This window comes from Pagrus major, chromosome 8, assembly GCF_040436345.1.
Source record: "Pagrus major chromosome 8, Pma_NU_1.0".
NCBI classification, from domain to species: domain Eukaryota; kingdom Metazoa; phylum Chordata; class Actinopteri; order Spariformes; family Sparidae; genus Pagrus; species Pagrus major.
In genome coordinates, this window is record NC_133222.1 from 27,425,091 (window position 1) to 27,441,729 (window position 16,639).

Consider the following 16,639-nt stretch of genomic DNA (forward strand, 5'->3'; position numbering starts at 1 on the left):
AAGTAAAACACTTGGACATGAATTTAACACCTAGCAGAAGCCACACCTGCTGTATTCAGCATCATCACAGAAGGTGTTTAGCACTACAAGGCCCTTTCAGTTTCACTTTCATCCCCCTCGGTAGATAAGTTTGAGTTTTCAATGTCAATCTAAAGGTGAATTAGCTCCGACGGCTCTCTAATGATCAGAGGGAAAGGGACGTGCCCAAATAAGATGCTACAGGTGACGATGGGGTCATGATTTGAAGGGGAACTATTCCCACCCTCCCACATTAGCATTATTATGCACTTGGTTTTGGAATGGATATTGTCCTGGAGGAAAACATCTGCTCTTGTACACTGAGTATCAAATGTGCCTGAGGGAAGAGAGTCTGAGTCTTCCACTGAGGAATGGTTAGAGTAATCAAAGTTAAACAGCTAAAATTTAGGGCATGGGAATTAATTGTGGGACAAGAATACTAATCCAATAGCAGCACATAGTGTGTGCATGTCTGTGAAACAGGCTTTTAAAAAGAGAACAACATGATTTCTCTTGAGGGAAGGAACAGTAGAGCTGCAGTCATTTATGCATGCAAATTAGATTTAATAAAAAGTCACAACATTACAATAGCTGCATTGATTTTATACTTCATTCGGACCAAAAATGGTGAGGTAGGCAGGTGTCAGGGGCCTGAAAGAGTGGCTGCTTCTCCCATCAGCCATCTGGTCCTGGGTCTGTTTTCTGTTTGATCTCACTATGCATCATTTATATCAATTTTAACAGCCCTTTAATTAGAGATTCGTGGCATTGTTTCCAGGTAGTGTGTGTCCATGCGGGCTAATGTTAGAGCTGAAAAAATCTCTACAGAGAGAAAAGATAAAAACACATGACAACATGAATCATTCTCTTTGTTCTCACAGGTTCGCTCAGCGTTGCCGTTGTAAGTTTCAAACCAACTTTCGATGAAATATATGCAGGAGTGCCTAATAAGAGGAGGGGAAGACATCTACAAAGGAAGTGTACGAGGAGATATGAAGTTACGTCCTCATCGACAGTGCTGTAACAACAATGTTGATGATTCTCTTTGTAGTTACAACTTCACTGAAAGTTTCTTCTCTGACATTTTGGTTGAAAAAACACTTGTGTGGATGAGACCAACCAGAAGACAGCCATCACTTGTTGGAGACAATTACAAACTACAGCTTACACTGTAATATCTGCAAACAGAAAGAAACTATAAAGTCTTTGCTTTTCATACAGTGTACAGGTCTGGAAGACATGTACTTCCATGTCTCCGTCTGTAGGTGGCAGTGATTTAATGTCTGCTGTACAGTAGGATGCGATATCTGATGGTAAACTTAAAGAAATAAGCAGTGTGTTTCCAGAGGAAGAGGTGTGGAAGAACACACGGTCGGCTTGGAAACTGTAGTTTTAAAGACCTTCAAGGACCAAGGAAACTGCAATGTCCAAGCATTGCAGAGTTCTGCTGTGTTCTATTTTACATAAAGATGGATCCACATACATATATTATTAAAAAAAAAAACAACAGCAGACTAAGGGCAAATACTACTGTCTAATCTATGTGTACTTTTGTTCATGCTCAGGGTCAGAGAACTAAGGAGACGAGATAAAGAATCTGATTTAAGGCTAAACAGGCCCAGAACAGACAAGACTGCATCCACTTTAAAAAAAGGACCAGAAGCAGTAGAAGAATTAAAAGTGGTCTGGCTTTATGCTGGTGAAGTTTTTGAAAGGTATTTACCACCTCCCTTCAGCTGGATAAGCTCCTTGCTTATTCATGAGGTTGTAAACTATAAATAAATTGCTGTAGTCTCCAAACATTGGGTGAATATGGATGAGCACCTTTCATTCTGAGGAGGCAGAAAACTAAAGAAGAAGTTTGTCTCGGGAACAGACAAGTAAGAGTCAAGTGATGTGAAGCTTTGAAATAAATGTTCTTTGCTGCTTTTAGCTAGTGAGCAATAAAGCTTTTTTAATTTAACTCAGCTTTCACTAGGCCAACTGCATTATCTCTAACAATAAGACTAGTGCAGGTACTTAGTGCACCTTTACATTAGGCACTGTTAACATACTGTACATCTCATACACAGAGTGGTGCTGTATTAAGTGATGTGGCACACCCTCAATGTCCGTCTTTACCTTTAGATTTATGTGGTTGGGTGTTTGTAGCTTATAATAGAACGCTGCTCTGCTCTGCTACATCTAAACATTATACCAACATTAGTAAGCTCTTTAATACATTAGATGCATTATGTATCTGATTCATCAAATTTGTTTTTATACGAGACAACAAATTCACAACAGCTGCTTCGTTACAGTGATGACCTTACGTTTATGAAGATGAACTTGGCTGACATTTCTCAGGCTATCATTACCTTTCAAAGTGTGAGAGAAGACTCTTTCTCTCCTCATTAACACCTGGTATTAACATGGGATCTGTGTCCGGACACGTTATCTGGATAATAAATTGTGTTTACATTTGGTATTTTTGATGCGTTCTTGTTATCGCCATTGAAATCAGATCTCTGTTCTCCAGAACAATCCCTGTAACTGAGGTGGTGGAAAATCAGTCCCAGACTTCTTTAAACAATCAGTGAGTTTTGTTGAGTCAGGGGGAACACTATAAACTTTGTGAAAAGCTGTCTATGATTATTCCTTTCTTTGCACAAGATATATTGTGTCAGTTTATCCCGGCATTTTAATATACTGGCATGTAGATGAATGTGACTGGATTAATTACATGCTTTGTTAGCAGCAGATCATCCGCACTGATGTGTGCAACACACACATAGTCATTTTTCTTACTGTATATCAATCATTTCCCAGTGTATTGCTTAATTTTTTCATGCTTTTCTGTTGAATGAATGGCACTTTTTTCAATGGCACAGAATAGTGGCATAATCATTAATTAGAGGCATGTTGTGTACAGATGCCAGCACTTGTTCAGACTGCGTTAACGGCTACAAACACAATGTGTGCCAGACTACATCCAGATGTGGTCATAGCACGCATTAACATGTGTTTTTCCCTATGCAGATTATGTGTCAGATCTCATTTTAATACCTGGTGTAAATGTTTCTGCTTATGCTATTATCACCTTGCTTATTTCATGAATTGTTTTTTTAGTTTGTCATCGATCCATTTCAGCCAATTCTCTAGTCGTCCTCCATGATGGCAACTGTTTTAGCAGATTGTGACACAGCTGCAACACGCTGGATGTTACACCTCTCGGGTTTGTACCACTGCCATCATATATACATAATCTGCTAAATTAGTATAAATTACCTCATATGTGACACCATTGTCAGTGCCTGCATCCCAGGGAATGAGGTCTGTCACCAGCCTCTGGACCCAGCCACACTCCTTGGTGCAGAGGTCCTCTCCTGACAGCCCCACATTCCAGTCTGGGCTGGGCCCGAGCATGGTGAGGAAGGACATCAAGTGACGGGTCCGGTCCACAGAAAACTCTGCTGATGGAGCTGCTCGCCTGGTGACAGGGGTTGGCAACGTAAAGAAAAGACAAAAAGCAACAAACAAAGAACATAGTTGAATAAACTCCATTTTAAATATGATTTAATTGAGACAGCCGTAAGCATGTTTTGAACATAATCATCTGAAGAAAAACAGTCTGCTACTGCAATTTTCCGTTAACTACTTGGTCAATTCTGATGTCATGACCTCTGACCTGAGTCACACTCGGCTAAATGCTGGATAATTGAAGCGCCAAAAGTTCCAATTAGTGGCAGAAAATAGCTCATAATGACATAATCTCTCTGAAAGTCCAAAAGCTACCGAAAATATATTGAGGGGAATAATAGGGTGATTTGAAGTTTCTTTACAAACAACAGTCCTCGGTATCTTAATTATGATGTGTTAACCAAGGCAGAAGTGCCAACACTTTTGTTTTAGTAGGCAACTTTGCATGCGGAATTGAAGAAAATGAGCTAATATTTCATACTCGCACTGACTGTGTGACTGTGTGTGTGCACGCATGTGTGTCAATGTTCTCATTAGTAAAAATAATAGTGGCACAATATATCGCAAATGACAGACAACGCTAGGAGGGGTAATTAAACAGATGTTTGGTGAAAGATACAGTACATTAGGCAGTGTGTGTGTGTGTGTGTGTGTGTGTGTGTGTGTGTGTGTGTGTGTGTGTGTGTGTGTGTGCTCATGCAGTGCTGAGGGCTAGAATTGTGATAAGTTTCTAATTGCTCTTGAACTAATTCCAAAGAGTGCACTGGATGCCAGAGTGTGTGACTATTCAGACAAGTCAGTCTGGCTTTTAAGATCTGCATAAGAGAAAGACTCACAAAACAATTAAGAATACGTTTTTCTTAAATGTAGACACTGCAACACAATATCATCTGAATTTCAATTATAATTTATAGCTCGTTAACTTTTTTTCCAACTTGTAAGTACTGTATTTATCCTCCTAATGAATTAATTGATACCGCTCATAACAAAGATTAGGTTTCTGTGATTCATGGAAAGGTCACAATATGAAAGAATTCTGTTAAAAGAAAAAAAAGAAAAAGGAAATATGTGTCTCATATTGTTTCTGTTGATCATTCAAAGTTTTTTAAATTTTGTAGATGTAGCATTTGTAATTTAATGTGTGTTGTTTTACAAGTGTATTGTTTCAAAAATATAAATTATAAAAATATAAATTTTCATGAACAGGAAGACATCATCCCTGATATTAGCTTACCATCAGAACGAAACATTGTAAAAATCCAAGGTTACAGAGTTTTTTTAAATTACAGAGATGTAATTACGTAGGAAATTGAAAATCAGACACAAAAACACCAGAAAACATGATGAGTAAATGATCAAAACACGCATCAGGAGCTCCAGTGTGGGTGAAATGTTCTCAGTCAACTTGATGTAAAATTCAATACCTCCATTTGTCAGAGCAAAAGGTTTAAATGTCAAACTGAATTTTTCAATTCTCCTCCAATTCATGTTAAAAGAAGACAAAAACATATTATAAATATAAACACTGTCTATGCTTCATGCACGGCGGTGGTCGCTACGGGCAGAGGTGGACTGGAAATAACCTTTGTTCAGCCAATGGAACAATAGCACAGAGTATGAAGTTCCTCATCTATGACTGCCTAAAGCCTGCCTCCAAAGTCGTTCACTGCCCACCTCATCTTTTGTCATGTTCAGGCACAAACACACAGAAGCCTACCCAAAACCCCAGCCCTACCAATCCCCCACCAATCCCCCACCAATCGTGATTATTCTTGTTCCACACACTTACAGATACCAGACTACTGTTTTAAAGATAAAATTACTTTGACCTGTCTGGAAACCCAAAGACTACCTTCTAGTTCTGTGAATATTGGCTATGGTGAGAAGCCTTCATTCATTAGGTTTGAATTTATTTCGAGAACTTCTGACGAAAAGAAGTATTATGGACTTGATTACATTCAAATCTGAATGATAGCTCGTGTTGCCAGCTGTCAAGTCACAACATATTTATGTTATCTGGCCAGGGATTTGAAGCAGCAATCTATAAACTGCAAGGCAGCTTCTCTAACCCCTTGGCTACCTAGTACCCAAGTTGCTGAGCTTTTATTCCTACAAGCCCAGCGTAATATAGCGGGCTAAAACTAGCCCTGTGCCTCATGTCTCTGGTCAGGGCATTGTTTCCCATGGCATGGGAAACAATGCCATGCTGTCAAGTTCTATGTCCACTAATGTCTGGAGCATGTCTCAGTCCTGTATAGCCTGCGAAAGTCAAACAAGATGCAGTATACTTGTTGTTTGTTAGTGCTTTATAACTCAACATTTGGGAGAAGAGAGACAACCTGTGGTGTTTACCATACTAGTGAATCCCACCTGATGTTATTTTTCATTCACTTTATTTAAAACCTGCTGAGTTTCAGAGAAGGCTACTGTAGGAAGTGCTGAAACTACAGATGGGACTATGCAAGAGCTAACAATGTTAGCCCCTAGCTGTTTAACTGCCTTTGTGCCCATTGGAAGTAAAGTATTAATATTTATTAGTGCCTGTTCACACATACCCTACATTGCACTAATCAAATAACACTACTGACATTTCCAGTTGGACCCAAAAATGTTATCTCCATGGAGGTCTGTCTAATGTAGAGGGCAGTATTACTGCAGGAAAGTAAATAAAACTTACATTTCTTATTTTTGGTAATCACAATTCTGACCACATAAGTCCCACACAGGTCAAAACCAACATGGAGCATATATCTAAATGTGAAATGCTGTTCAAACTTAATGTTGCTGTTTCACAATTTCCTGATGTTGCTCCCATACAAGTTTTCTCTGAGTGAATCTGACATTGAGTGATACTTACAGGTTGAGCGGCTGCCATGCCGGCCACTGAGCCTTAGTTTTAATGACAGTCAGTACTTCATCTCCCTGCGGATGAAAGAGAGGGAGACAGAGAGTGAGAGAGAGGGAGAGAGGTACAAGAAGCAATTTGTCACTAAATGGGCAACGATAAAGGCAGCAAAAAGAAACACTGACAGAGAAAAGGCCAAGTATTCCACTTTTCAAAGGCTTAAGAGCCTGGACAAAGTATGTGTTATCAGGACAAAATGGCCCTGTGCTGGTTTATAATAGCTGTCTTTTATTCCAGTGGGGAACCTACGCACTCCCACTACTCTCTGTAGTCTCTCTGTGGCATTACGGCCACTTTAAGGAGTGCACAACACATTATCTATCATAATGCATCGGATGTAATTACTCTGCCAAAAGCAGGAAGACAAATGATGGATTTAGTGGAGCGGAGCAGTTGATTAGAACTGAATTGGAAAGTTTGTATGTGCCCTTTCTGGTTTCATAAGAGCCTTTATTGTGTTTTCTCCGCTTCTCCGTCTTTTTTTCTTTCTTTAACTCACACTCGGCCATCTTCAAATACACACACAAACACACAAACACACAGCTTCAGTTTGGGATATGCCTAAAAAAAATGTTTTCTGGTTGACTGAAGGTTCCACAGTCGCCTTGAAAGCCTCCCCTCTTCCCTGGGGCGATGTGAAGAAAACAAGTGTGTGAGAGTACATGTGTGTTGATGGGTGGTTCGCTGGGTGTCTGCGCTTGTGTGTGTGTGTGTGTGCGTGTTTGTGTGTGTGTGTTTGTGTGGATGAAAACAAGTTTATAAGTCAGTGTCCATCTTCTCTTCAGACTAGCCCGGGGCTCTGAGGCCTCTCTGGCCTCAGACCTCACTCCGTCCTCTCACAGACACACAAACACACACACACACAGAGATGGACACAAGTGGATGGATGTGTATATGAATGTAGACAGCCAGAGGGACAGAAACACACAAGCTGGCATGATATCAAGACACAGCAACGGATGACTATCCAGACAGGAAGGGTTACATGTTTCCACTGGCTTATGTGGGGGAAAAAAGATGAACTGGTACCTACACAAAGTTCAACTGAAACGCCAAAAACTGGTTCGGAAAAATAAATGGAACAATCCTTTAAGGTGAACTTTCTGAACAGAGGTTATTTTCTCAAACCTCTGTTCATGACAGGATCACATGAACGTGTCCATAAAAGCAGCAGGGACAAAGGGTTTTGTTGTACCTGTTGTTGGTGCCCGCATTGGGCCGAAATCATTCATGTTGATAATCACCAGCTGGATGAACATGGATGTCAACAGAGAATGCATTGAGAATGTGTATTTAAAAGATGCAGTATATAAGAGTTGTCTACCTGTCGAAGGTCATTCCAAAAAACAGAGGCAGCATATCGCCTGCTATCACTATCACTAGCTGCTGTTAGCCAGTTAGCTTTGTTAGCAGCTAGAGGTCCAGACTGGGAGTTGGAATGGCTAGCTGGTTAGCATGCTAACAACAGTAGATACCCTCACACTCTGTTGATAATATTAGTTCACTGTATAAATATATCTAACAAGCAACAATAAAGTTTTTCATTTAAATAAATGTCTGCTAGTTGACAATGATTGATTGAGGTAACACAATGATGACTGAGCCTATGGCCAACTGAAAAAACATTACAATGTTTAGTATTCAGTATTTAGTATCACAAACTGGGAGTCTGCGGTGACTTTCCAGGTGTTGCAACAAAGTCTGTGACAAACTGTTCATCAAAAATGTGTCTACAAAACAAAACATCAATCATTTTCTACAGCTGTTGACGGCAGATCAGTTTGAAATATAACGGGGAATAATGACACAAAGCAGAGCAGCCACAGTGAGCTGTTAGATGAAGAGTTTCTCAACTTCACAACAAGAAATAACCAACTCACGTTCCATTCACTGTGCCCTGCTGTTTACAGACTCATGTCATGTGCAGCATATACTCAGACCACAGCTGCTCATAATAACTGCCTGACTTCTTTATTAAAACAATAGCTTGTTTTGCTGCATGTTCTATAAATGCTAACTACGGGTGTTGCCAAATCAACCATGAACAAAATCTTAAGAATACAACTTTAACGTTGGCTAGTTAGATCTTCTTTTTTTCTTGCTCTCCACTCACTCGATCCTGTCCTCTGCCATGTTTGTCACACTGCCTGAGAAGAAGATGTATTCCCAGCGCTGTCGTTATTTGGTTGTGATGACTTTGCGGGTGACTGACGGGCTGTCACTGTCTCAGTTGCTCATCCTTAAAGTGGAGAGACAGCAGACAGCTGTTCATTTGAGTTCAGTGGCAGCTCTGTAGAGTTGTGTATCTGCGACTTCCTGACATTTCATAAAACTCTGAAGCAGTGGCCGCAATAATGTTGCAGTGGCGGTCCACCGCTGCAAGATGTATGTGTAGGAAACACTGCTCATACTGCATGCTCGCAGAGGTTGAAAACACTTCTGATCACTTGTTTGTTCTGAAGAGCTTTGTCCTTATTCCATTCTAGACAGGAAATGATGCAAGGCATGAATATATTTACATTAAGTAAAGGCAGCCTATGGCTTTAGAATATTTATGTCATTATAACATTTGAAAATGTCCCAAATTGTGAGAAAAATATGAATTTCCAAGAATGTATTGATTTTACATGACACTTTTCCATTTGTCCAAAGTGAATACACTATGTGCTCAAATCATAGTTCAAAATGACTAATGCACTTTACAGCAGTTCATGTTTTTCCCACCATTGTAGGTCAAATGCAAGAAAGCCAGTAATTACATGTTTCATGTCCCACTTTCTAGATAAACATGTATAAAGGCTGAGCATGTTGAAGGTAATTTTCTCCATCATTCTTTAACTCCCACCATCCTCCATTACCAATGCTTTGGTGCAATTTAGGTAAAAGGGAAAAAATCCCATCCCCGTGAAACAGTCCTGCACATTTTATGGCAGCCCTCAGCCAGTATCACATAGACCGAAATGCTTCATGGAGGCTGGAGGAGATGCAAATCTTCCTGTAATGGTCTTGTTTGTTTACAGTAATTATCGTAATGGTACAAAATGACTGTGATTTAGCAATGTTTAAATGCACATTACTTTTTCATGAATGTTTTCAAGGAGAAGCGAGAGTGGAACAGAAGGAGAGGGAGGTGGAGGTGGAGAAGCTGGTCAGGTAAGGACAGCAAGACGAGGAGAAAATTGTGGGGAGTACACATCACGTCAGTTTGGCTGCACTTTACTACAAGACGAATTCAGAACTGATTTTAAGATTCTATTGGTAACTTTTAAAGCTATTTGTGGTCTGGCAGCTACCTCACTGTGGTGTGTTGAGTATAAAGGATAAGTTCACCCTTAAAAAATGAAGATTCAGTTATCGCCCAAAAGACAATGGAAAGATGGGTTTAGTTTCATAGTCGACAAAACATTTCTGGAGCTTGACGGCTAAACAGAGTGCAGCATTCTCCTAAACAACTGAGGTAGGTGCGGACTTAAACGTAAAAAATAAACAACAAAAAAAAGGCTCATCAACAACGTTACATAAAAAAGAAACCTGGATCTTACATGTTGTGTGGCCCATAGATCGACGCTTGAGAGACTTCCACCAACTGAGCCGGCTAATTTGAATAGGGTTGAAATAATTTAATCGATCGGCTCTTCTACACTTTCCAAATTTCATTAGACCAAATGGCTCAAATTATGACAATTGATCCACCGTTTTACAAACGCTTCTTTCAACAATGGAAGCTTATGGGAGGAAGTCTTTTGGGGCTGCAGTGTATCACGTGACGATGTAATTACACGGTGTGGCCACTACAAAAACTGGCATCAAAGCCTGGCCCTCTTCCTGGGGGCATGGGTGTAATCCAAAGCCTCCAGAAGCCCTGAAATGCCACATCGATTTGAAAAGAAGTTGTTTACTCTCTTTTTAAAGCCGAAATCTTCAGAGATGTGCCCCCACCCTGAGTCTCGACCCCTCAGGTTTCTAGACGCTCCATCCACACTCTGACTCTGTTCGACCCACATTCATCCCCAGGCAATCAAACTCCTTTTCATCCCTCTCCTCGACCCCGTTCCTCCATCAAACACGACCCTCATCCTATCTATCTCTAATCTACTAGCCATTTCAAATAAAACTACTTTCATGCTTTACAGTGGCGTGGTCATTGTGAAATCTGCTGCCATTCACAGCAGGTGTGACAGCAGTGAAAGTGTAGAGGAAAGAGCTAGAGTCCACGTCATATCTTACAAAGAATACCAAGTGACACTGCTGGCAAACGCACAGGTACACGGTGCTGAGGTGAAGGCCTGAGTAAAAGAGAGCTGTGAATCACTGCTGTCCGAGCAGCATCTGAGCTCTGACAGCACATTTAAAATCTGTATCTAGACCGTCTGGCTGATGGGTGGGGAAACAGCGACAACGTAACAGAGAGAGAGAGAGGGACAGAGTGATGCAGGGCATGGACAAATATGAAAGCAGCGATGAAAACCACACTGCACTATAGTTAAGTGGCCTTGGAGGTTCACAAAACTCTATACAACTCAAGATAAGAGCTTTTTCCATTCAACCACATCTCACAGACTTCAGCATAGGGAGTTCGGTAAACAGTATATGGCATATGGACTCCATGAATATGACAGCGGACGTTTCTGTGTGTTCATTTAGTCTCTTGTCCAGGGTCCATGCTGCTTCACTTATCTCGTGTTCCCAACAGCTGTCACATGTGATGTCATACATTCAATCCTCCTCTGAAGATGGTTTGAGGTAAGTGCTCACTGCGACTAGAACAATCTGGATAGGTAATCTGACAGGTCAGCCACATACGGGAGTCCTGCTTTTGGTCATACCAAGTCAGCAGTGTCCATTCTGGTTCAGAGTTTCACTCTCTGTACCCGTCTTTCTATCCTCCTCCTCACTAACAAGACATTGTTTTCTGTGTAGGAGTACCCTCACCACTGATCTTTTATGTTGTTATTGGTGGTTGAAGTGAGAAATTCGGATACTGATAATGCCTGCTGGTAAAGACTGAAAGGCAGTTGTTGCTGTGGGAAAAGCTAATAATCGAAACTTAAACCCCCACATTTTTTGGCCACTTGGGGGCAGTTAAAACAAGCTTTACACAAAAAACTGGCTCCTTTTAAGATTACATGGCATACTTGTTAGCAAGCACTTGCCAATTTATACAATAATATTATCTTTCATTTGGAGTCATGTTTGTGTCCACCTCAAGAATGTGTCCAGAAAGTGTAATATTCACTCTGCTTTTAGCTGTGTTTTTAGTCTCCACCAACACCTTACAGGAAATGTATCATTCTTAAGCTGCTAAATATTACACAATGTCCACACAGTGTCAGCGTGTGTACTGTCTGGTGGAGGTCAGGTTGTGTACTGCCAGTTTGGAGCTTTTTGCACTGGACTCAGCTTCCGGCTGCAGCCAAAAACAACACTTATTTGAGCAGTGAGAGTGAAAGGAAACAAGACTGGGAAACCAAATGAACAGACGGATCTGTAGAGTTCTGTAGAGCTGTGGAGGTCAACACTATGGGCATCCCGATTCATTTCCAAGGTCAAGAATAAACTCTTCATGTGCAACATAAAATAACATTGTCACCTCTAAGTTTAACCTACCGTGCTCTGGATCTTGTTGTGCATTAGCTATGCACTGTAATATTTTAAGATAGAAGCATGAATTTTAAACACTAGACGACAAAGGAAGAAATGAGCAAAACGTTTCCTAATTTAGAAAGATGATCTTTTTGCATGATAGAAGCATTCGCATCATGTTGCTTTTTCCAGAATTGCAGAATTTGGATCACATTTTGCCTGACGGCTGTATAGAGACACACTGTGTGAACAGGACAGAGGACAACACAAAGACAGCCTGCACCATTCCTTCCCAAATCCCCTCCATGGTCTCTGTTCTGCCCACTTATCACTAGCTCACTTTGGAATGAAGTTTTGCCTGGAGGGACTCCTCCACACGGCGGCATGAGGCTTTGTATTGTCTTTCCAGACTCGGCCTAATAAAGGAAAATGAGCCTGGGGACTTAGGGAAAAGGTGTCTAATAAAAAATCAACACTGCACTAATGCAATTACAATTGCACAGGGGCTGCAGAACAGATGGATGACTGGGCCACGATGTTGTAACTCAGTCGGATAAAATTCACAGCTTAGGTCAAAATGCGGGAACACACACACAGACACACATATCCACTCACACTTGTAAGGACTCAGTTAGAGTAATGACAGACTGAGAACACACATGGTTTTATCTAAAGGTGACAACATGATGAAACATTCTGCCCTTGTGGAAATAAATTGTGGTTCCCCTCGTCTTCGAACCGTTGTCAAATATCATGTCGCAAACACACACACAGAAATTCAGCTCAGCAGGTTATTTATCAACCACCTGTGACATGGATATGAAGAGCTATGCTGTATCATCTGTCCTACTACATTCTATTTTACTTGTCCCTCAAGCTAGCTGCTGTAATTGCACTGTACAGAATATCAACCTGTGTGTTCCCCTATAGTAAAACCATAAACAGATTTGAAATAAACATAACCCATATCTTCTTTCCCCCAAAGGCCTGCTGGTTGCAAATCACAATTCAATATTCAATGATTTAACATTTAATATGTGTGTTGTTGTTTTTTTTTTTATCATTTCAAGGTTTCTGATTAACTCGGTGCAGAGCTTCGCATTTAAATGTTTCTAATTCTAGTAATAACTTGATCATTCCACTCTGTGGCCCCTGGCGATACGGTTCATTCCCGTCTCCATGTAACCCATCATCGCTCATATTCCAGCAATTTGCGTAAAATTTTAATACTTCACATTAAACACACACTTAGTGCTCCAGTGTTCAAAACAATGAAGCATCGCAACCCCCATTAGAAGTGAGGTTTTATGAGGCTTTGACGACAGTGTTTCCAATTTTAATGAAGGCAGCAATGTAGCTACCGGCAAAGGTAGCGATATTAGGGTGTAAAAACATGCTGTTTTATTGAATGTAGCCAATTAAAGTCCTGGTGTTTGTGTAGGAGAAGAATTCCTTGATGGTTTGGGATTTATAGATAGTGTATGTGCTGTGACAGCAGACACACACACACGCACACACACACACACACACACACACACACACACTGTTCACAAACCTCAACCACAACAAGGCCCTTGATGACATTTTCATATATATAGTATATATATAGATTTCACAGAATTCTGAATTCTGGAAGGCCAATCTAATCCAGATTAAGTTCCTGATCCAGTTGGTTTGTGACTCTACGGCACATCCAACATTTTTTTGCTAGGGTTTGGCAGAAACACTTGTGTCCCCATTGTGTCCTAGAACAGGAGGCCTCAAGCACATCCTGAGTTGTGCGAGGGCCGCCAGCAGCACACTACTATACCCAACGCAGAAGACAGTTGTCCTTCTCAAGGAAGTGGCCAGAGCCATAGCAAAGCCCAAGATCAGGTGGGCTTCTTGCAACCACTTGGGACTGGTAGCTGTAGGGTGACCTAGGAAGGCAGCTCAAGGTCCCAGACACCATCACGAAGACCACACTGACGTCCAATACAGCAAAGCAAGTGGTCCTGCTAAAATGTAATGTCTTCTGTGAAGGCTAGATGAAGGAGGCCTCCAAGAGAAAGACACAGTCTGTAGACCTGACAAGCACATTGTGTGCCAATCAAGGTTGGCTATAGAGGCATTGCCAATCCCTGTGTAGACTCTTCAAGCTCCAAGGTATCCCAGGACTGCACAAGAAGAGAATCAGATACATCAGTGGTGCCGAAGCAAAGGCAAAAAGATGGCTTTAGAATGTGAGGAGCAACCCCTGGACCACACATGCTTCATGGACAAGCTGTGGCCTGATCAACCTCAGCTGGGTCTCCAGGCAGAGGGTGTCTTATCCTAAAAGAAACATCCTTTAACCCCAGGTTACATCAGTGATTAGGTGTGCAAGTGCATCGCAAGACATGTAAAAGAAAGGTCCTTAGTTATCATTTATTGAAAGTTTATCTGCTATCTCTTATCTGCTTTATCAGGATGAAGGGGGGGCTGGGTTGATCAACATGACAGTGGCATGGCAGCTTAAGTAAACAACCCTGTCACCAGACTTTAATCCAAATGTGTCCACCTGCCTGAAAACAGTAAGGCTCATTTACTGTACGCTCCCTTTATGACCAAAAAACGATTCAATGATTTCAAACGATATAACACAGTCACAGTCACTGGTCACATACTTCATGCATCCTACACGTTGGTATGGATGTTGAGTAGCCACTAGAGGATGCTGCTGTGCAGCTCAGAGGTCTTGCACGGACCTCCATGTGTCCTTCGGCACCATCAAACTTACATTTAATTCCCTTCTAATCTCCCCCCAGCTGTTCTGTAGTAACTATCTGTCTCTGCGTCATACAGATAGCTAAACTCACCAACTGATCACCTCTCCTCAAAAAGCTCCGCCATTTTTAAAACTTCTTCCTCTTGTCCTGTAGTTGCAATTCCTGCTTGAATTGTTGACTATACTGCCCCCCACGACTACCAGAGGTACTGCTCCGTTGGTCCCTATCTGTAAGTTTTAAGGAAATGTGCAGAAATATGGACGAAATGAACACAGAGTATGGACTGAGGGCTCCGTCTGTATCTGCATCTAACATTAATCAGAAAATAGCCTTAAGAGGTGCAAAGACAAAACAGAAATACACAAACCACGAATGTCAAATCACCAAACTTTTTGCAACTTGAAAAGTTTTGTGTTCATGTAGGACACCGTCACTCATAATAACAAGCCAACTGAGACATTCAGTTTTCAGGACCTTAAAAAACGAGTATTGTTAGTGTGTAAGTGTTATGCGTTTCATATGCCTCCTCTTTCAGTCAGTGCTACAGCAACAATACTGTGTGTGCACCTGTGTTTTTGGGACACAGTGATTTTGCAAGTGTGGTTGTGTGTGTGTGTGTGTGTGCATTTCCTCCAACGATATTATAACCCGAGGCCTTGGCAATCCATCACACCAGTGTCAGGTGTAATATGTGACACATTCACCTGAGGAAACACTGTCACATAAGTCAGCATGGATCACTGTCACGCTTCGTCCTGGCAGACCTCTCTGTTTGTTACAAAGAACCAAACAGCCGCAATTAATAATGTCTGAAGAATGAGTGATGAGGATTTCATGTTGTGAATACAATGCCAGGCCCACAACTATGTGGCACAGGCCTGGATATGCGCAGATATTTGTGTATACTGTTTGTAAGAAATATGTGAGCAGAAGAACACCCAGGGATCATCTCATTTTAAAATGCTAATGTGCCTCTTGCTGGTATAACTTGCTGATTTGTTTATCTGTTTACTGAGCCATTTAACTCTGAGGTAGTTTGGAAAAAATGGATGACTCCACCGAATGAGCAAAGAAATCATTTTCATCAGTAATGTAATGTAAAAACATGTTATGATAGGTGAGAAAACACACAAAAAAGAATACTTTCAAGCTGGGATAAGAAATTAGATGGATGTCATTACAATAAAAAATAAATCGACTGGCATGAAAGCGCTTTTGACAACTGAGGTTTTGCGAGAGAAGAAATGTGGACGCTTCGTCAGAAACCATTTGAACGTGGGTTTGAAGTGGATCAGGAAATGGAGATGACGTTCTAAAGACTGCTCTCCAGCCGACTGCAGCCACTCATCCAAGACACCTCAAAGGCTTTTGGACCAGACACACAGCTTTAAATCTGATACATCATTATCATCAAGATCTCCCAGAGGGTGAGAGGAGAGAAGAGAAGAGAAGAGAAGAGAAGAGAAGAGAAGAGAAGAGAAGAGAAGAGAAGAGAAGAGAAGAGAAGAGAAGAGAAGGTGGATTATTTTTGCTCACCTGTATAATAGGTGTATTGTGTAATGAGGGTCTTGTATCATTAGGGGGTTTCTTTTCCTGTCCAGTTTCCTTTTTGTCTAATTTCTCTGTCCTGTTGTGTGTAATCTGGAGCCTGTGGTGACTGTGATTTCCTGCCACTTTGGCAAGAAACCTTTAATGATTGGCTCCATTATTTGCTGGTGTGGTGAAAGGAGGGTCCTGTCGTTTTATCCAAGGTTATGGATTTAGCTTTTTCTACAGCAGGCTCCATGCTGCAGTCTTGAACCTTTTTTAGCTGTAATTTAGGAGGAAGGCAAAGGTCATTATGTGCTCAACGGAGAACTGGTTCTTTGCCTCTGGAAGCTGAGGTGAAACATTTTTTTTTTGAAAAAGTACAAACCGGAGAAACAGA

At 41.1% G+C, this 16,639-nt stretch overlaps 1 protein-coding gene across 1 annotated transcript in view; it reads right to left on the bottom strand.

Annotated features, from left to right (window-relative positions):
• The window catches only part of spon1b (spondin 1b), a 105,870-nt gene that overhangs the window by 20,191 nt on the left and 69,040 nt on the right, over positions 1 to 16,639 (bottom strand). Inside the window, exons 7-8 of the mRNA XM_073472450.1 lie at positions 6,335 to 6,399; positions 3,286 to 3,487 (exon numbers count right to left, since the gene is read on the bottom strand). Of these exons, the coding sequence (XP_073328551.1) occupies positions 3,286 to 3,487; positions 6,335 to 6,399 (267 nt within the window). The remainder of the gene's footprint in view (positions 1 to 3,285; positions 3,488 to 6,334; positions 6,400 to 16,639) is intronic.